The 18,551-nt window shown below is 40.6% G+C and overlaps 4 protein-coding genes across 12 annotated transcripts; 2 read left to right on the top strand and 2 right to left on the bottom strand.

The window, feature by feature from the left end:
• Positions 1-1,957, top strand: LOC137130555 (transmembrane protein 158). The gene has a single exon (XM_067510876.1). It carries the CDS (start codon positions 254-256, stop codon positions 953-955), a length of 702 nt encoding a protein of 233 aa, XP_067366977.1. The 5' UTR covers positions 1-253; the 3' UTR covers positions 956-1,957.
• Positions 1,958-3,052: 1,095 nt separating this feature from the next.
• Positions 3,053-10,553, top strand: LOC137130554 (CUB domain-containing protein 1-like). Of its 4 annotated transcripts, XR_010914865.1 has the most exons (10): positions 3,053-3,308; positions 4,108-4,308; positions 4,436-4,789; positions 4,887-5,255; positions 6,161-6,352; positions 6,535-6,906; positions 6,994-7,356; positions 7,510-7,594; positions 7,781-9,117; positions 9,785-10,553. XR_010914865.1 is itself a non-coding variant. In XM_067510875.1 (9 exons), the coding sequence occupies exons 1-9, from the start codon at positions 3,170-3,172 to the stop codon at positions 8,211-8,213; spliced, it is 2,412 nt and encodes an 803-aa protein (XP_067366976.1). In that variant the 5' UTR covers positions 3,053-3,169; the 3' UTR covers positions 8,214-10,553. The 4 variants fall into 4 exon arrangements, 3 of the variants coding, with proteins under 3 accessions (XP_067366976.1, XP_067366974.1, XP_067366973.1); XM_067510875.1 differs by having other exon boundaries at positions 3,053-3,212; positions 7,781-10,553; XM_067510873.1 differs by having other exon boundaries at positions 7,784-10,553.
• On the bottom strand, positions 9,245-10,587 carry clec3ba (C-type lectin domain family 3, member Ba). Of its 2 annotated transcripts, XM_067510877.1 has the most exons (3): positions 10,453-10,587; positions 10,220-10,318; positions 9,245-10,139 (listed from the first exon to the last, which is right to left on the bottom strand). In XM_067510877.1, exons 1-3 carry the CDS (start codon positions 10,547-10,549, stop codon positions 9,739-9,741), a joined length of 597 nt encoding a protein of 198 aa, XP_067366978.1. In that variant the 5' UTR covers positions 10,550-10,587; the 3' UTR covers positions 9,245-9,738. The 2 variants fall into 2 exon arrangements, with proteins under 2 accessions (XP_067366978.1, XP_067366979.1); XM_067510878.1 differs by lacking the exon at positions 10,220-10,318 and having other exon boundaries at positions 10,453-10,549.
• Positions 10,588-12,183: 1,596 nt separating this feature from the next.
• On the bottom strand, positions 12,184-18,233 carry fez2a (fasciculation and elongation protein zeta 2a). 5 transcript variants are annotated; one of them, XM_067510376.1, is made up of 9 exons: positions 17,902-18,233; positions 16,389-16,497; positions 16,126-16,242; positions 15,832-15,964; positions 14,964-15,229; positions 14,706-14,786; positions 14,428-14,503; positions 14,275-14,340; positions 12,184-13,077 (listed from the first exon to the last, which is right to left on the bottom strand). In XM_067510376.1, the coding sequence occupies exons 1-9, from the start codon at positions 18,231-18,233 to the stop codon at positions 13,061-13,063; spliced, it is 1,197 nt and encodes a 398-aa protein (XP_067366477.1). In that variant the 3' UTR covers positions 12,184-13,060. The 5 variants fall into 5 exon arrangements, 3 of the variants coding, with proteins under 3 accessions (XP_067366477.1, XP_067366479.1, XP_067366478.1); XM_067510377.1 differs by lacking the exon at positions 12,184-13,077 and adding an exon at positions 13,087-13,599; XM_067510378.1 differs by lacking the exon at positions 14,706-14,786.
• Positions 18,234-18,551: the final 318 nt, after the last annotated feature.

Genomic DNA, 18,551 nt, shown 5'->3' with positions numbered 1-18,551 from the left:
CCCTGTTAGACGACTGCAGGACACATCGGAGACCTAGTCAGAAGACGAATATCCAAAGAGGGAGGGGATTGCGCGCATGTGACGGGCTCTGGACGTTTCCATTTATACCAGTCGGGCAGGGAATCGAAAATTCTCTTCGGGAGCTGCATTTCTAACAATCACCGGCGACTGGCATTTTCAAACATTGCACGCCACGTCCGTCGCCTGCGGATCGTCACAGCACCATGCGAACAGGAGAGACGCGCCCTGTGCCATGCTGAACAACTCTCCGACTCTCCTGCTGGCTTTGACCGCAGCGGCCGGACTTCTCTTGAGATGTCAAGGCTGGAGCGACGAGGACCTTCTCCTGCCGCCCATCAACTCCTCCAATCGGTTCCTGGCCAACCTGGAGGTGGACGTGCGCTTCTCCAAGAGGTCTGTGGAGGAGAGCGAAGCCTCGCCCGACGCCTCCTCCCTGCAGACTATGTCCCAGTGCAACGTGAGCGTCCAGAGACTCTTGCCCACATCGCTGGTGGCCCACTGGGACAGCAGCTTCGGCTTCCAGTGTGATGTTCTCATCTACACCACCAACAACCACGGAAGGGCTTTTTTCTCCGCGTCTTTTAACAGGGCGATCTCGCCTGTCGTCATCGAGCACCTCGGGGTCACCGGGGGTCAGCAGGAGTTGCGGCTCTGCGTGGGCTGCGGGATGTCCCGGTACCGGAGGTTTGGGCAGGGCAGGTCGAGGGGCCAGCAGACCGGGGATCAGGTCACTTTCTGCTGCGTGGACTTCAGCCTCGACGAGCTAAAGGGGGACAAAAGTTGGAGGCTGAACAGAAAGCCCATCGAGTCCACACTTGTGGCTTGTTTTATGACTTTGGTCATCATTGTGTGGAGTGTTGCTGCTCTCATATGGCCGGTCCCGATCATTGCAGGGTTTCTGCCTAATGGGATGGAGCAGAGGAGGCCGAGATAACTGAAATAATCTTTATTATAATTAGCCTGTGCTGCCTATACTATAATTGTAGCCATCCAACTGTTCACATGAATGATAAATTACAGAGCTTTGGAGAACTGTTTGAGCGAATTTTAAGTTTTGGGTGCTCTTTAATCCTTAGTGGGGTTTTTAGAGCACTTAATAGACCCCCTCTAATTAACGGAACAAAGGTAATGTATGAAGACTTATACTAGCCACTGTACTGGGACCAACACCAATGTGTTTTGTACACCCTTGTAGGCCTTCCTATAGATTATGTCAGCGTAAACTGTCCGGACTTTTCTCTTTGGTGTTTGTATAATTTTTAATCTTTCTAGAAAATGTTTTGCCTTATGTGTAGAACTTTTGCACTGAAAACTGAACTTGTGGGCCGTCAAATATGTAACTTATAAAATATGGTCACAGTAAATGTAATTATTTTTTCCAATAGACTCTGACAAACAGATGTTGTTTATGACTGACATAGAGAGAGTTTCAATATTTATATTGTTAGATTTCTAATGTCGAGTTCAAATATGTGCTTTATTTGTATACGTGTTCCGAGAGTTGAAATGAAAATAAAACTGAATATAGGCTATATCTCATAATCTCTGACCTGTTCTCTGTAGCCTATAATCTATTTACCTCAGACTTATTTCAAACTCATGCAGCATGTGATCCAAAGTTTAAAGGTGTTGAGCTCCTATTTTCTCAGCCGCTTGTTTTTTTAGGTCAGTGTAGTTAAAACTAAGACAGTCTATCAACAGTCCTGTGGTGAACTCTCTTTCATAAAGGTGATAATTGCTCAGTTTTTAATGAAACTGTTGATGTCGGTGTTGAGTCAACTGCACTGAAGATGTTGTTGTCAGTAAAATAAAATGCAATTCAACAGCAGCACAAATGGCACCCATAGTAATTATTATGAGAAGGACCATGGATGAGGTTCAGAATGCATCTTTAACAAATGTCCATAGGGGATTTTCTGTGCATCACTTACTGATTAAAGCAGATTGTGAACATTAAAGCAGCCCTTTCCTCATTTCATTGTATAAAATGCATGCAACAAGTTCTGCTGCTTTAATTATTATAACGGTTTCATTTCCTTTAATTATAATATGCCACTAATATCACTACCTGTGTCACAGTCTACAGGTTCATTTTGACTGTGAGCGTCTATAAATTTTCATTTTGTAGCTTGCCCAGATGGCGCTTTAGATACTATTAGGTAATTGAACGCCCCCACCCCCCCTCCCCCCCAAAAAGCTCATCATACTGCAAATGTTGTAAAATCTGTACTAGCAAACATCTGTCAGGAAGAGGTCATCTCTATTTTATGGTCAGCACAGATTAAGGATTTGGACAATTACTCCTGGTCTGTTACAATTCGAACCATTTAGTAATGTAATGAGACTCCCAGATGCATTAAAACTAAGGACATAAAGTGCAACCTACCTTAATTTAAATTGGTGGTAAGAAGAACCATACCTGTGTAAATATGTTATGTTTTTACTTTCACCTCAGGCTTTGTGACATGCCCAGACAGGAGATACACTGTGAGCCTGTATTGAAAAACTCTTTGTGTCCTGCTCAGCCGAATGACCCGTTTTTAATGTTGACAATGTCAGACTGGAAATTTGTCCTTGAATTCCATTTGTTTAAAATATATATATAGAAAATGAAATCAGAGAGGTTGTTTATCTGTAAACACAGATGTTTAGTAAACAGCCCTTCAGTCATTTAAATCGCTCTGTGGGCAAAACAGCAGCTTATACAGTTTTATAAATAAAAAAAACTGAAGAAGCATATCTATAATTTCTGTACTGGAAATCTATTCAGCTCGTGAGTTCAGAAAATATGACTATATATATTTATCTCACTCTATAGGTAATCCACAAATTTTAACTAAATGAAAATGTAATTAAGAACAATTAAATGTATTTATACTATTTTTCAGAAGTACCTAAACCATATTGACGACTGCTGTTATTTTATTTATCACTGATACAATAGCGCATTAATTAACTGTCGACCTGCCAAAATGGCGCAGCTGGCCCCGCCTTCACATTACCTGCGGTTGACACTCCCTTTTTTCCTGCTGACACACTTACACATGCAGGAACTGGAGGAGTCGTCTCAACCCCCTCGAGCTAGGCTTCATGTTAAAACGAAATTAAAAATCCGGCGCACGACGGTCCCAGCTCCAGATAAGAAGCAATGACATATGCGCAGATGTCAAGCGATTTACCTCAGGATCAAGGTTGTAGAGCTACACTGTAGGGCAGTATGTCGCTATCTACATTTAGAGTGTCTCTGCACATTTTTCTACTTACATTCATCGTCTTCACAGTATCAGGTAAATACAGGACTAATTATTAACCACTAAGACAGATGCAGTGTGGAACTTTTACTGTGGAAGGTAGTGAATCTGCAGTTTGAATATCAACACTGCTTATTTACATTAGGACTTATAGAGGAAACAACATGGAGGCCTCATCAGAAAGCATTATGGTGTTTACTATTTGTCAGCTGTTTTTGTTGTGCTGCTAACATGGCTGTTGAGACTTTAATGGCCCAACTGTGTGTATTGATTTGTTCTGTCAGGGTACATTTCAGTGTGAGGCAGGATCAAGAAGTGTCCTGTACTCTTGTCCACGAAATGATTGAGTGGCTTTCAGAGTGGTTTTGTTGTTTGTTCAACAAAACCCCTCATTCAAGAGCCTCAGAGCTAATCTGGTGTGTCACATGTTAGATGTGTGCTTGTGTCTATGTTAAGGCCCTGTAGTGAGGGAGAACAAGAAGGAGTACAGTGAAAACCTAGATTTATGAGACAACAGACTTTCAAGTTGCACATTACGTGATGTGGTGTGTGTGTGTGTGTGTGTGTGTGTGTGTGTGTGTGTGCACGCGTCTGTCTGTGTGTGTGTGTGAACATAGGTGTTTGCTTACTAGGCTATACGCCCAGTTAGTCATAGGCCGGCCAGCTTCCTCTCTCAACGTGGTTAGTCATATTAACTTTGTTAACAGTGAACAAAAGACAACACATATCTAACAATTTGTACTACTTGCACTAAAGTGCTGATTTTGTTATGGTATTTTCAAATAATATTAAACATGGTGTTCTAACCTTTTTATCTCCTTATCAAATTATCCAGATGGGCAGAACCTGACCATCACCCCTGACACAGGTACCACCGTTAACATCTTCAGTACTCAAGCCAAAGGTTGCAAAGTGTGCAGAGTCAGACCCTCACGAAGATGTTTTACATTTCTACCGTTAAAAAACACCACTGTTGTGGAGTTTGAGTGCCCCAAACCTCATGATGTATTTAAAGTGGAAATTGTGCGAAATATAGGTAAGTCTTCACTTGTCCCTCACTTTTGAATGGTTATCTTATAAAACAATCACATAATGTCAGTGAAACAATATAACATGGGTGGAGTTAATTGGTGTAAAGGTTCATTGTGAATTTCTCTTGTTAGAATGCACCATAAAGTCATGCAGTGGTCACATCATCCAGGCTGACTCTGCCTCTCAACCTTTGCTGGATTTTAACCGCAAATTCATCTGGAACCTAAAGGCCTCAGCGCTAAAGGCATTCAAAATAGACTTCACCAAAGCGGGTCTGAGACAGATTAACCCATCTGAAATATGTCCCGAGAGACACACCTACACCCTCCAGGCTGCAGGGAATGTGGCTGTAGGGAAATACTGCAGGTCGGGAATTATCGCTAGCGTTCAGATACTGAAATCTGGCAGCTTTTCTCTGGACGTCCCAGCAGGGCAGAAGCTGCAAAATGGACAATTTGATGTGTCTGTTGGGGAGGAAATCAAGTGTAAGTTATTTTATATGGTTTTATGTGAGCAACCTTTCTCCTGTGTGTCTTTCAAAGTGACATAATTTCACAGTTTTGTTTACCTTTTCTCTCCTAGCCCTTGCTAAAATTACACTGACGTTCCCAGATGGGACCTCATCCACAGAGCTTCTCTCTCCAAACTACCCGAGCAGTTTTCCTGACGACGATGTGATGGAGTGGTACTTTCAGGTCCCAGAAAAACACAAGATGTCTGTTCAGTTCCTAAACCTCACACAGCCGCATTGTCTTAAAAAGGAGACAGCAGTGGAGTACCGCAGCAAAGGCAGAGCTGTGTCAGTGCTCAGACTGATGGACCCCCAGCCAGACCAGAATTTGGGAAATGTTTCCATGACATTGAGGAACTGTGAGATGGACAAAAGAAGATCTGGTTCTCCTGGACTCTCCATAAACCTGAGGGTGACAGCTTCAAGTGCAAGTTTGCCAGGTTGGTGCATAATGTGCTAAACAACTTTTCTGCATTGTTTGTCCATTTAATATGTCTCAGATATTTTTACAAGAAATATCTGAGATTTGTTTTTAGCTATATATTTTAGCTAGTTTTTAACTTTACTTTAACTTTGAAACATAGACAGATGTAGGTTTAATTTTAATGTAGAACTGATTCATCTAAAATTTTAAGTTGGCACTATTTATGCTTTTGATTTGTGAGACGCAGACACCATTAGCAGTCAAGCTGTTCAACATAGTAAAGCATTTAGCAGCTAGACACAGAGGCATTTTCCGTTTTTCCATGAGTAGAGGCAAAAATAAAGTGAAACGGAGAATTAATATGGAACCTCATCAGGTGGCACGTGACACAGCTACAAATTAATACTCATTTTAAACTACAAACCTGTTTGCTAACAGGTGTGATATGTTCGTATCATCAAGTGATTGTTTCTGTTGCCCACTAGTGATAAGAAATCAAATTTTTGCACACAATACACTCTCCATCTCTGTAGTTTAAAACTAACGCAGAAGAAGTATTTATTTCCTCCACATGTTGAAGCAAGTGTAAAATTAATCCTTAATTTTCATGTTACGACAAAGGTGCAGATTTATTACTCAGGGGTGTGACTGAATTTTCCCCTTTTTTTTAACACAATGCAGAAATCGTGAGTAATGAAACACAGGGAGCTCTCAGATTGCTCCATTGCTGAGCGATGAATGACAGTGGTGTCATTCATGACTCAACAAAGAGGAAGCCCGTCCTTCAGCAGTTGGGGAATAGCGTCCAAATTCAAATTGCTGATGAATTGAATCATAGATGCACTTGCCCACACATTTGCATGTGTGTGAGAGACAGAAAGAGAACAAAAGATCATGTCACATTGTACTCTTCCTCTCTAGTGTCGTGTAAAGTGGACATGAGCGAATCGGAGGGTCTCACTCTTCACATTGAGAAGTTGAGGCCAGTCTCTGAGTGCAAGATGAAAATAAACTCTGTGACGACGGAGAAGATCACAGTCTCATCAAATAGTGACTTATCTTTCCAGGACTGCTCTCCTGAAGATGTACAAGTCACTGCACTGAGAGTCATAGGTAAATCCTCATTTGTATTCATAGCTAGGCCTTTAAAAACTCTTTATACACGATCAGTGTTGTAAAGACGATTTGAAATGTCTATTCACTGCAATCTTTGAGGTCACTCAGTGACAGTAAACTGAAATTCAGTCTCATTTCTGAACCCCTCTTAGTTTAAATAACCCTTTCCTTCATGTCAGCATGTAGTCAACTCAAAGACTGCCCGAAGACTTCGGTCCCTCTGTTGCTACCTGTGCTGCCAAGCTGCCTCCCAGCCCCACTGAGCATTGCAACCTGGACTCTCCGTCCTCCTCAGCATGGCACTGTGGAGTTGGCGTCACCGACGGGGCCCCTCAGGCAGTCCCTGCCTGGGCAGCCATGCAATGATAGCATTAATATCAAACTGAGAGAAGGTAATGGCACTACTATTGGAGACTTCTGCTCTCAGGGATCCATAGAGAAGGTCCAGATCCACACCAACATGTCCGTCACTCTGTCCAGCACAGAGGGTAAAGCAGTGAGGATATCTTACAAACATGTGTTGAATGCCACTTTCAAAGGGGAGATATCAGGTGACAAGCAGGTTCGGTTCAATTTAATAAATAAATTAATGAATTTCTTTTAGTGATTTTTTTTTTTTCTTTCTGACTCATGTGCAGAAACCTATATATTCACTGTATCTTTGAAGAAAGACAATCCTGTCCTTTTGGCTACTCCTGGTTGGCCAACAGGAATGAAAGGTTACTCCACGGTCTCCTGGATTGTCTCTGTCCCTCCGAACATGGAGGCACACCTGAAGTTTGCCAACCTCAGCCAGCCCAAGTGCAGCAACCACCACACCGACATCAGCGTGCAGCGAGTCGGTCGCTCGACGTTGGACTACAGTCGCAGGGAGGATGACAAGGCCGACAGTGAGCTTACTGTCTTTGACAGCTTCTACCTCAACATGTCCAACTGTAAGATTGAAAGAGGACACTTCAGTGTAATTAGCAACATCACCCTGCAGCTGCCCAAGAACAAGAGTAAGAGCACATTTTGCAAATATGCTTGTTCTAAGTTTTCTTTGAAGTTTACAACTTGTTGTCTCTCTTAGAATTTTGTGGACATTTTGTATTAAGTTAGTGTATGACAGACATGTTAAAGAAAGATTGTATCTGTTGTTTTTGCCTGTGTAGCCATGCTGCCCATCATCCTGAGTGTGGTGGCTGCTCTCCTAGTTATTTTTGTCATTGTGGTGATCGTGGTCTGTGTGGTCATCAAGTGAGTGCATCTGCTTTATTTTTATGTTAAAAGTTTATTTTTCTACTTTATAGTACAAAAATGCATCTTCAATATTTCTTACAGTAACCTGGTCCATCTCAATGTCTTAGTAAATATATTCCTTTATTTAACGTTTTCACGTTGTTAACTGGATAACAAACTGTCTTTCTTGTTGCTCCTGGCAAGCAGGAAGAAGAAGGAAAAGCTAAATCATCAGACATCCATTTACAATCCAAATGGCATTAACATCCAGCCAGGACACAGCCGCTTCCCTAAGACACGTGCTGACAATGAGTCCCATGTATACGCTACAATCGATGAGACTCTGATCTACACACACCTGTTGAAAGAAGGTGCAGAGGTCAGCGTCTACAGAGAGTCTGACTCAAACAGTCCTGCCACAGGACACGCCAACTCTCAGAAACCACTGATTTCTAAAGATGCTTGTTTCAACGACATGGAAGTTGGAGTTTATCAACCTTTTGAGGCTCCACCGCTTCCTGAGAGACCTCAGAGCCGACCCCTAGTGGACAATGAAATATACCAGACTGCAAAAAAGAGTGAGGAGGAACTCCCTCTGAGTCTGGGGCCGCGGCTGGAGCCAGAAGGAGGCAACTGAGAAGACGAATGGTTTCATCTTTCTGCTTTTGACTTAACCTACTTGAACTCTTATTTGTTCCCTGGCATCTGTGTGATTACCAGCTTTTTAGCCTAGCCAAGGAGTTTTGTTTTTCGTTTGTTGTGAGCGTGGTTTTGCACCAAAACCAGAGACACACAATTACCCAGTTCTAACCTGCCTAATGCTGCTAACATGCTTCATCTTAAGAGACTCAGTTGTTCAGATTCAGTCCTTAATCGACAGCCTTTACAATCTACAGAGCTCTTATATTGTCTTAAACATGTACCTTTGCACATATTGTGGATGTTTGTACATGAACAAAACTGAGTGGTGCGTTCATGCTGAGTCTTATTTTTATCCATAAGTCCACTGAATAGAGACCACTGCTGTTGCAAAACATTGCATTTTTATAGCATCATCAGAAGATGATGGCTTGCTGATGGCCTGTGTTGCAAAGGATTGCAACAGCAGAGTTTATCCATGGAGTTTTCTGTTTACTTATCATTCTGTGATAGATGTCTCTAGTATCGAGACTTCTAAATAGCATTGCACCATAAAATTGCCTTACAGAGAGGTCAGCACATACATGTTAATAACCTTAGCATCTTTGCAAAGTTTTCACACATTTCTGCTCCTCGGATAAATAAATAATTTGGGATTTTTTGTGGAAAGTCAAAGTTGAAATCTCAAAGCCATACTCTGGTGGTGAAGTGTCCTATTTTTTTGGCCATGCAGAGAGTAGAGAGTATAACTTGTTGTTTGATTTTGCAAACCAAAGATCCCTCTTGCTGGACTAAAATGACACAACCAATATGTGTCATCTTGAAGAAGTGAGTCAGTCGTGGTGTGAGGAAGTACAACCCTGTCGTAAAGGTCATGGCACAAACCGAGTGCTAAATACCTGGCAAGTTCTGTTTTCTTTATTTTGTAAGTTCATCAGGTTATAGATCTTTAGATGGAGTTTGGGGAAACAGAAAATGATATCACAGAATATGAAAATATTTGTTCATTTCATGATCCATAATCCAAGATTGAAGTAAAACTATTTTTTATTTTGCAAGTGAACAAGATCATTGCATCTGATTATTGACATATTAAAATATAAGCAGCCTAATTTTTCATTGAGTAATTCAGGAAATAAAGAAGTACAAGAGAAAGGGCACTGGTGATTTTGTTCTACTCTGTAAAAAAATATATATCATATTTTGCAATGGTTAGGAGCTAAAAAAATACACTTAACAAACATGCAACATAACAAAGACAGGCCATCCAGTAGAGTTTACCCTGATACATATTATATATTGTAAATTATAAAGTAATAGAAAACACAAGTTTGTATGAATGCATGTAAAATATCATCTCCCACCGAGTTTAGCTTATAGTGATATACAGAGTTGAGTTCAAGAAAGATGTGGATCATTATTATTCAATGAAATGTATGTTCAATTCTTTTCTGCAAGCAACACTTAATGTTCCTATGAGTGTCTTTCTGCACAGAGTGAAATTATTGTCAAAACGCAGCACCTCAGATGATGTTGAACTCGCAAACTGAGGCCTTTTCTACCCTGCAGCTCTCATCAAACCATTTCCCATTGGCTGTGGTGGAGAGGATGGCACAGTTCTGGCTGCGCCCTCCATCTGGCTGCAGGGTGATCTCTGTCTCCCAGTTCTTGAAGCGCACGCTGGACCCTGATTGGTCCACCCACTGGCCGTCGGTCACCATGTCGTTGATGCCCAGCCAGATTTGCTCTTCAGGGCCGATGCTCTGGCGGACGTAGCTATAGAGCTGGTCGTTCTCATCTCCTGTCAGAGGGGTGCTCAGGCTGCCTCCCTTGGCAATGCAGTCATCACTGGCTGCATGGAAGGCCTTCTTCACTGGGTCAGCTAAGAAACACTTGCCGAGGATCTTTGTGCCTCGCAGACAAACTGGAGGGAAAGAATATGTAAAAGTGTTGCTCCTAGGCCTGTGTGGTATTTGTGAAGCGATTTCTTTGCATGCACAATACCTGTTTGCAAAGCTTGCTGCTCTTTCAACAAATTTAGCTCTTCAATAATGTAATTTATCTGTTTCTTCATCTCCTCAATTGCAATGTTGTTTGCAGAGTCTGTGGGAGCAAAACCTTTTTATTTAAACCTTTTTTTTAGAACCATAATGCATTTAGCAGTACAGAAAGTACATGTATAATTCAAGTGAAAGCATTGTTTTCATTTTCAGTGTCATGTTAGTATTACATCCTACCTTTCTTGCCATTTCTTTTCTTTGTAGAGTTCTGCTGGAGTGTGCAGTGAGCTAACAGGAGAAGCCAAAACATCAAACAAATTCTTCTAGCGTTCATGATACTTATAAAAACACTTAAAATCCAATACAGAGATAATTTTTTGGGGCAGCACCACAAAACAGCTCCTCACAGCTCTGAGCGCTGGGCAGACTGTTGTGTTTTACACACCCTGACTGACAGCAGAGAGTTGAATGAGGAATGAGGACAAATGTTTTGCAGATGTTTTACAGCCATGTTCAGACAGGCATAACTTTGGTTCCATATGTCTGTATGTTACCAATAAAATACAGGTGTATCGTATCTGTGTGTGTGTGTGTGTGTGTCATGTTTCCTAAATACACAGAACTTAAATAATATAAATTTTTGTCAAATATCTGTGTTTGTGTTACTTAACAGTGGAAACTAAGGTTTGCAAGTGGGTTTTCCTAGATTCTTAGTTATTTAATCTTTATATTTTTCTGTCAAAGGCTCTCCAACAAGCCAAAAGTTTCTTTCAGTGCCTACATCTGGATCTCCTCAGCAAGTCGGAGACATAGATGACACGTGGCAGTGAGTTATATAATGAATAAATGCTTTTGTGAAATCAGTCACTTTCTGCAAAGCAAATCAAGAGGCTTTCAGTGACGTCTGGCAGATTAGGAAAACTGAATTCCCAAGTCTCTAAATGTTCAGTGTTGCAACATTTCACACAGTTTAAAGCTAAAATAACTGAAATGTGATGTAGTGAAAAGCTCCTCTTCAACAAATGAGCAAATACATTGAGCTGCATTAGTGCAGCAAAACTTTTGCATAAAACTGGATATGTTTAACTTAATTATATTCAAAGACAAATAGATTAGAGACAGACTATACTAATTGTTTCAACATCATGAAATACATTTGAAATCAAACAAATTAAATTCCTTGGTATATCTAATTAACTTACATCGTATTCTCAATAAATGTTTTGCTAGGTCATCTCGTCAAAATTCACTCAGTTTTCATCCATATTAAATTTTTGCCTTTGCTTTTCTCTCCAACTGTTTAAATAAGGTCATTATATTTTGATTTAAACCATTGAGGAATGTTTTGTTGCTGTCAAGTCACTGAAATTGATTAAAATGTGTCTCATTTTCATTTCAGCGGACACACTAAATCCACGTGGTTGTTACAATGTCACCCATTGTGTGAAAGCTCACAATGCATCACAGCTTGCTTCATAGCCACAGACTGGTTGAGAATTCTGACCCCCTGTCTACCGCAACATCACCAGGTGGTAGTGACATCAAATTTGTAACATTATGGAAAATGGTTAACTGTCCGCTTTTCTACCTTACTGGTACCCGCTTCACACCGCCTCTCATTCAGCCGTTCACCCAGTGTCTTGCTTAAGGACACTTCACCATGTGACAGGAGGAGCCGGGAACCAAAGAACAACCCTGGGATTCGTGGACGACCACAGTCACTCTTCACAAAGTTTTATGGAATTATGTATGGAGTTGTTTTCAAATGTAATATATTGATTCATTATTTCTCACCTGTTTGTCTTGCATGTAATATATTTGTTTCGTGGATCACACTGGTAATGTCTCAAGGCACTAATTGTTAGCATGTTTATTGTGTAATTATTAACAGAATGAGGCATTGAGGGTGACATTTTATCAATATACAGTAATTGAAATATTTACAAAACAAATGGAACAACTAAGTACTCCAGTAATATCATTTATTCAAAATAATTATTTATAAGGTACAAAAGTTCAGGCAAAGGTAAAGGCAGCTCATAAATACACAGAATAAGAAAGCCCAGTCATGGTGCACACTGCCCTGTGCACAGCAGGCACGTTGACACCTGAAGCTCTGATTCATATCTCGAGTTGGCGTCACAAAAGTAAAGACAGTGCATGGGTCACAATTCAATATTCATTTAAATGCATAGTTAGTTCATTTCAGTCTGGACTACAGCACCTTGCATATCAATACTTCCTTTTGCAGAATAATAATGATGATGTTCTGTATGTGATAAGATTTTTTTCACTTCTGAGAACACAGGAGGGAAAACAGTGCACTGTGTCTGCAGCTGCATGTAAGGCTGTCTTAAATTTATATGATCGGTTTTCAGCCTTTTATGGTAAAGGATTTTTTTTTTTTATTGTATATTACTTCAGTGTTTTGTTCACTGCTCAATGGATTATAAGCACTTGAGATAAATACAAAGCCCTTTGCATCATAGATTTTCTTTACAGTGCACCTCTTATACTAGTATATCTTCTGGTCTTATGTAATTTAAATTTTAGAATATTCTTTCATAGTACAAGAAAAACAAAACTCAGGAAAAGGTTAGTGTTTGAATGAACAAACAGGTTTTGCATAATCAAAACACTGCAAACATAAATACAACTAAATGTACAACTCACACAAACAAAATGACATATTGTGAGGTAAAAACATGCAGAATAAATTAAGTATGCTTCATGTTTGCAAAACATAAATAAATAAATAAAAAATACAATGAGTCTTCCTCATCTTGTCGCCATGGTTCTATCTATCTGAAGCCTCTGTAGAGTGTATTAGCACCATCCCTCTGTTCTATGTTGGGCAAAGCACTGTAAAAAAATAGAGACGAATATTAGCAGAGCTATGAGATGAAGCTTCAGCAATAGGTGATAGGTGATTGCAGTAAAAGTGGAAGATGGAGGAAAAACAAAAGGGAAAAAAATCTAAAGTTCACTGAATCAGTAACAGACAGCTACTGTAAATATCTGGAAATAAAAAGACTAATTTGAACAAACCTATATCAGATGTTGGTTAGGTTATTTGAAGGATAAGTACCACAGAGCAGATGCAGACTTATCAATGTTTGGTAACTAATACTCAATAAACTGTGTGCTAAATGTTAACTGTACCAGTGTCAGTGAGTCTACAGGGATTAACATGCTTCAGACAGTCACTGTGTCACCCACTGGGAAAAGGGTTGAAATGACAAGGTGAACATCGGGGTCAAACAGCACTACAGCTCAGTGATCCACAGGGGGCACTCTCCCCTTGTGAGTGACACCACCACCACTATAGTGCACATCAAAAGTGAATGTGTCACAAACCTTCCCATCCAACTCCTCACACCAGAGCTAGCGAGTGTATTGCAGCGACAAATGAGGCAGAGCACAAGAAGCATATAAGGAAAACACAAGGAAGAATGAAAAAGAAGTAAATGAAAGAAAGGACACAACAAAGATACAGTAGAGTGTGTGTGTTTGTGGCAGGAGACACTGAAGGATCAGATTGTGGCTTAATATGCACCAAGTTAGCAGTATTTTACATAAATTGCTATAATTTTCTTTATATCTCCATAAGTTTGCAACTACAGAGTAATAAAGCAACAAAACGCTCTTTTGACGATGCCTTCAAATACAGAGTGAAAACTGACATTTTAGATTAAGCCAAACTGTTATGGCAAACAAAAAAAACAGCAAATTTATAAAGCATATGCTTTTAGCACTATTCATACTTGTTTTTTTTATTTTCAACATAACAATACTGCAACAAGCAGGTTGCATGTGTTTGTAAGGTGTTTCTGTAGAGTTTCTAATGAATTGAAACAAATGGTTGACTGAGAGGTGAGGTATGAATCTGAATTATCACTAAATGTGATGGCAATTGTGAAATTAATGTTAAGTGTGTAAATGGGCTGTAACATGCACAGCTACTACTGTGGTCCTGAAAATGTACACCAAAAGCCCTGTTCCTGTGAACCATTATGAACAGTGTAATCACACACCGCCAACAAGCCACCAAAAGCTCACCTTTGAGAATGTAGTCTGTTAAAAGACTGGGCACCTTGTCACTGTCATCTCTCATTGCTTGTAGAACTATAAAACAAACACAGAGGAATAAATGGATCTGCTTCAGCCGCTACCAAAATGAAAAAAACTCTCGATACAATTTTGAAAACATACTTTTGGTCAGGATCTGGAGGTCCTCAATCGAAGGAGGGTTTCCTTTTTTATCATAAGGGATGATTGTAGTGAAATTCTGTAACCCATCAGGAAGCCAGGACAAGGAGAGAAAAAATACTGTTTATTACTAAAGTACTGGATCTGGTTAGCAATATATTTTAAAAAGACAGTTACATGAGATAAACGTGTGGGAGAAGGTTTTCCTATTACAATGTAGACCTTCAGTGCAGACAACAGAGAGAAAAATCTCAGCAGGTGAGACCAAAATGAGGAGCAACCTGTCTTTCACTGCACCCACTCGCAAAAGTTTGCCGGAAGCTGTTTTGAATGATAGATGAGAGCCCCTCCATGCTGAAGCGCTGAGGAAGAGGGAGGGAAAGTGAAGAAGCTTAAGAAGTGAGCTCATCAAAGAATGGAAAAGATTTTAGTTTGCTGAAAAGGTTTTATAACAGTGCTGCTGGAATTGCAGTAAATAGTGGGGAAGAAAGATTGTAAGACATCACAGGTAATATCAGTAGCAAGAATAAAAAACTGACTGATGCCCGTGTTTTCTCTGCGTGGCCCTGCGACATCCCAGCTCCCCCTTTAAGCTTCTTCTTTTTCTTCAGCAGCTCACGGTGCTCCTTCTGCCGGTTTTGCACGTCGATGAGAGCTGAGATAAAAGTGTTCTGCACCTCTTTCTCAAACTCCAGCTCATCCCTGAGGGCCAGCTGCTGCACGAGCTCCTCCGAGAGCCTCCTGACGTTCATCTCAGCCTTCTCCAGATGCTCATTCAGCTCTGCAACACTCAGGGTTCTCACCCCTGAACCATAAACACAAACAGACACACATAGGGGTAAATTTGAAACTGAAAGAAGCCATGCAGACTCAGATGTGCTGTATATACTGTATAAAGCACTAAGCATCTATTTGTGGTTTTAGGTTTATCCATTTCTTTCTTTAAGGACTTTTACATTTATAATTTATTACAATTACTACACTTGTATACAGTGCTGATTACAGTCATAACGTAAAAGGTAAATTATCAGATGTGGATGAATACACATATCAGTGACTATTTCATGTTCATGGCAATGTCATGGCTCACCTGTGTGTTTTTGAGTCCTTAGAAATTAGGAATAAGCTATGATCATAGTTCGGAAACACACAGAGAAATAGTTTGCTGAGTAACCAATTAATTCTTGATTTGGGTATTTTCATTGCATTTGATAATCCTAACAGAACATCAAAACCTCTGTAGCTTTTTTAGGCCAGAAAAAAGACCTCATAACATATCATAAGAGAAAGTGTTATAGTATAATTATTGACAGGTAATTTATTACTGTAAGGAAGACAGATTACAGTATACTGGTAACTCTGTGGTAGACAAAGTGTAATGATTCGTCTTGATCCGTGAACACTTACTCTCCTCGTAGCTGGGACTGCCAGTGGGCAGCTGGATGTCCACAGAGAGCATCGAGAGGTCGGACTGAGATGGATTGATATCTGCCTCCATGTCAGGAGAGTCCTGCATCATCTCCTCTATCTCCTCAATAACCTGCACAGAGCATCAACACATCAGTGAGGCAGCACTCAAATGAACTTGTTTAACATCAGTTATTAAATCTCTGTGGGAAACATTTCGGCCATGTTACACTGCTGCTCTGAATAATAGAGGCAGTGTGAACATGCTGGAGGTTAGTGTTTGTGTATAATTACCTGTTCTGCGGTGAAAAGAGGCTCCTCTGCGAGGCAGGAGACGATGATGGAGTGCATGTCCAACTGCTCCCTCAGCTCCTCATCATCCAACAGTTCTGCTGTGGCATCAGTCTTTCTCTAATAAGGAACAAAATGTGGGGGTGCGGTCAAAAATGCTAGATCCTAAATCCTAGCACAATGAATATTTGTAATTTGTGACATGAGAGCAGTGATCTTGCAAGAGTGAAAAGTGGGGCAGGTTTGGGTGCGTTGAAATCACCCACCGGTTTCTCCTCTAAGCTGAATGTGGGGAGGTGGAGGGAGAGCGTTCGACTCTGCTGCCAATCCAATGGCATCACACGCCCATAGTTGTTGGTCAAAGCCTTCCAGATTCTGCAGAAAAAAGGAAGCAAAAAAGTCAAATGATATTTCAGGCCAAAATGCTAAATTATACTGACATAATTAAGGTTCTGTGGAATGTATCCTGTCAGTGTTAACATCTTCAGAATATTAAAGAGAGGCCTGATGATAAGATCTCCACCTATGGGGTTTAAAAGACAAAAATGTTTACCAGGAAGTCCAAAAAAAGATGGTTTGAACTACATCATAGGGAATGAAGGAAAGTGTTTGGGAGACATACTAGAACAGTCAGGTAACTAGCATATCACTCGTCAATTAAAATAAAAAATAATTTATTTCTCATTTGTTATTTAATAACAACAGTAAAGATACAGAGAGAAACAGTCTCTGACCAAATAATTCACTGGTGTTTTGGGCTATGAACGCATCCATGACCATTATGTTTGTAGTGCTTTAATAACAACAAATTACTGACTAGTGTGTTAACAGAGACCATAGATGTGCTTTCAAACATCATATTCCCAAATGTCACATTATGGTCCAACTGTTTTGATGCATTTTAAAAGTATAATCCCCAAAAGAGCTTATCAAGTTAAAAATGTCACTGATGATGATGGCAGGGCTTCATTTAAACCCAAAGCTGCAGCCTTCTGATGGAAAAAAAAAAAAACAAAAACACAGCGCTCAGCTTTTAATTTGTGGATTTAGTGATTCTTCACTCTTCCACCCACTGTTTAACAGCTAAACACTTCAAAAATCTTTGGACAGTAATGTGTCACCAATCTGTTAAAAACTGGCACAAATGTGGTAAGAAGTAATGGGTGGATGATATTTTATTAAGTGGTTTATTAATCTGGTTGTTCATAAGCTGTAGTCTTGCTCAACCTGCTCCTCCAGATGTCATCATTTAGAGGAACTGTAGCAAGTTGAAAATGTATTTAAAATGAGATCAGAATAGCTGCAGACTCATTCATTATGACTTCACTGACAATTTTAGCTAGGAATAATATAGCACAGGTAGTATTTGCATTAGTTGTAGGCTATATAATTGAATATAAAAAAGTAACCCGAAAATGTAGTTATATGTAATCTGATAAAAGAATAATATCAGTCAGTCCACTTAGAGTGACTGACATTAAGGTTGATCTAATCAAACTAAAGATGCTTATAATTGCAGACTCTCTTATTATAGTGGATTAAAGCAGCACCCATATGCTGAGATGTGATGGTTTGAAAAGAGACGACTGTTGTATAAAACTGTCATTATCGCCCCATAATAACCATAAAAAACTTTGAGTTGCTGATCTTGAACGTCCGACTACATAAGACATAAAAGATATCTTTGGGTGAATTTATTTTAATACGACCTGCAGCCTCCAGATCAACACATGACACACACAAAAAAAACCCGCACAGGCCACAAACAAACACACTCACTCGTCTTCCTCCAGCAGCGTGTCCTCTGCGATCACGGTCACAGGAGCGATGCTGTCCGTCCTGGCGTCAACATTCCGGAAGCAAACCGATAACTTGTCGTCGAAAGCATTAACCAAGTCCTCTATGGACCTGAACCAGCCCGTTTCCTCCGGGGAGAAGCTGCTGTCGTGCAGCTCGGGGCGATCATCATCCTCCCGGAGCAGCTGCGATGCTGCTTCCCCTGCGGCGGCGGCCGCGGCTGCACGGCCTTTTTGCGGCTCTTGCTGTGAACCCAGACTCAAGTCAGCCAAACTCGGCCTATCGTTGTCGAAATGTGCGATAGGTGCAGCCATATCCAGCCTAAAAGCTGTGGGGAAATGTTGGATGTGTTGAGAGAGTGGCAGGCCTCAGCATCCTTTCCGTGTGCCTGCGGCGGACAGTATGGCTGCAGCGGGCTGGCGGGTGGCGATCGCTTCCAGGACGTTAAACTACACCCTAACCAAAGCTCCAGATGGTGAAAGTATGAGGGCAGGTGTTAAGGCGTAATAGATGTGTGCAAAAGCAAAAACAATCAACAACAGGAAAACAGACACGTTTACACAAGCCAGGCGTGTGTTTTTGTGAGTCTGTGAAAGAGAACCAAAGAGAGGACTAATGATGGATATAACAGT

The sequence above is a fragment of the Channa argus genome, chromosome 7 (assembly GCF_033026475.1).
Source record: "Channa argus isolate prfri chromosome 7, Channa argus male v1.0, whole genome shotgun sequence".
NCBI lineage: Eukaryota > Metazoa > Chordata > Actinopteri > Anabantiformes > Channidae > Channa > Channa argus.
Note: the sequence above shows the minus strand (reverse complement) of the source record. Positions and strands in the feature narration are given on the sequence as shown.

Coding starts and splice junctions, on each gene's coding strand:
- clec3ba (XM_067510877.1), bottom strand. CDS start 10,549: ATGAACGCTAGAAGAATTTGTTTGATGTTTTGGCTTCTCCTGTTAGCT. Junction 10,319..10,452: donor GAAAAGAAATGGCAAGAAAG/GTAGGATGTAAT, acceptor TTGCTCCCACAG/ACTCTGCAAACAACATTGCA. Junction 10,140..10,219: donor GCAGCAAGCTTTGCAAACAG/GTATTGTGCATG, acceptor CTTTCCCTCCAG/TTTGTCTGCGAGGCACAAAG.
- LOC137130555 (XM_067510876.1), top strand. CDS start 254: ATGCTGAACAACTCTCCGACTCTCCTGCTGGCTTTGACCGCAGCGGCC.
- LOC137130554 (XM_067510872.1), top strand. CDS start 3,239: ATGTCGCTATCTACATTTAGAGTGTCTCTGCACATTTTTCTACTTACA. Junction 5,256..6,160: donor TTCAAGTGCAAGTTTGCCAG/GTTGGTGCATAA, acceptor CTTCCTCTCTAG/TGTCGTGTAAAGTGGACATG. Junction 6,353..6,534: donor CACTGCACTGAGAGTCATAG/GTAAATCCTCAT, acceptor CCTTCATGTCAG/CATGTAGTCAACTCAAAGAC.
- fez2a (XM_067510376.1), bottom strand. CDS start 18,233: ATGGCTGCACCTATCGCACATTTCGACAACGATAGGCCGAGTTTGGCT. Junction 15,965..16,125: donor CTCTTTTCACCGCAGAACAG/GTAATTATACAC, acceptor TGCTCTGTGCAG/GTTATTGAGGAGATAGAGGA. Junction 15,230..15,831: donor CAGTCCCAGCTACGAGGAGA/GTAAGTGTTCAC, acceptor TTTATGGTTCAG/GGGTGAGAACCCTGAGTGTT.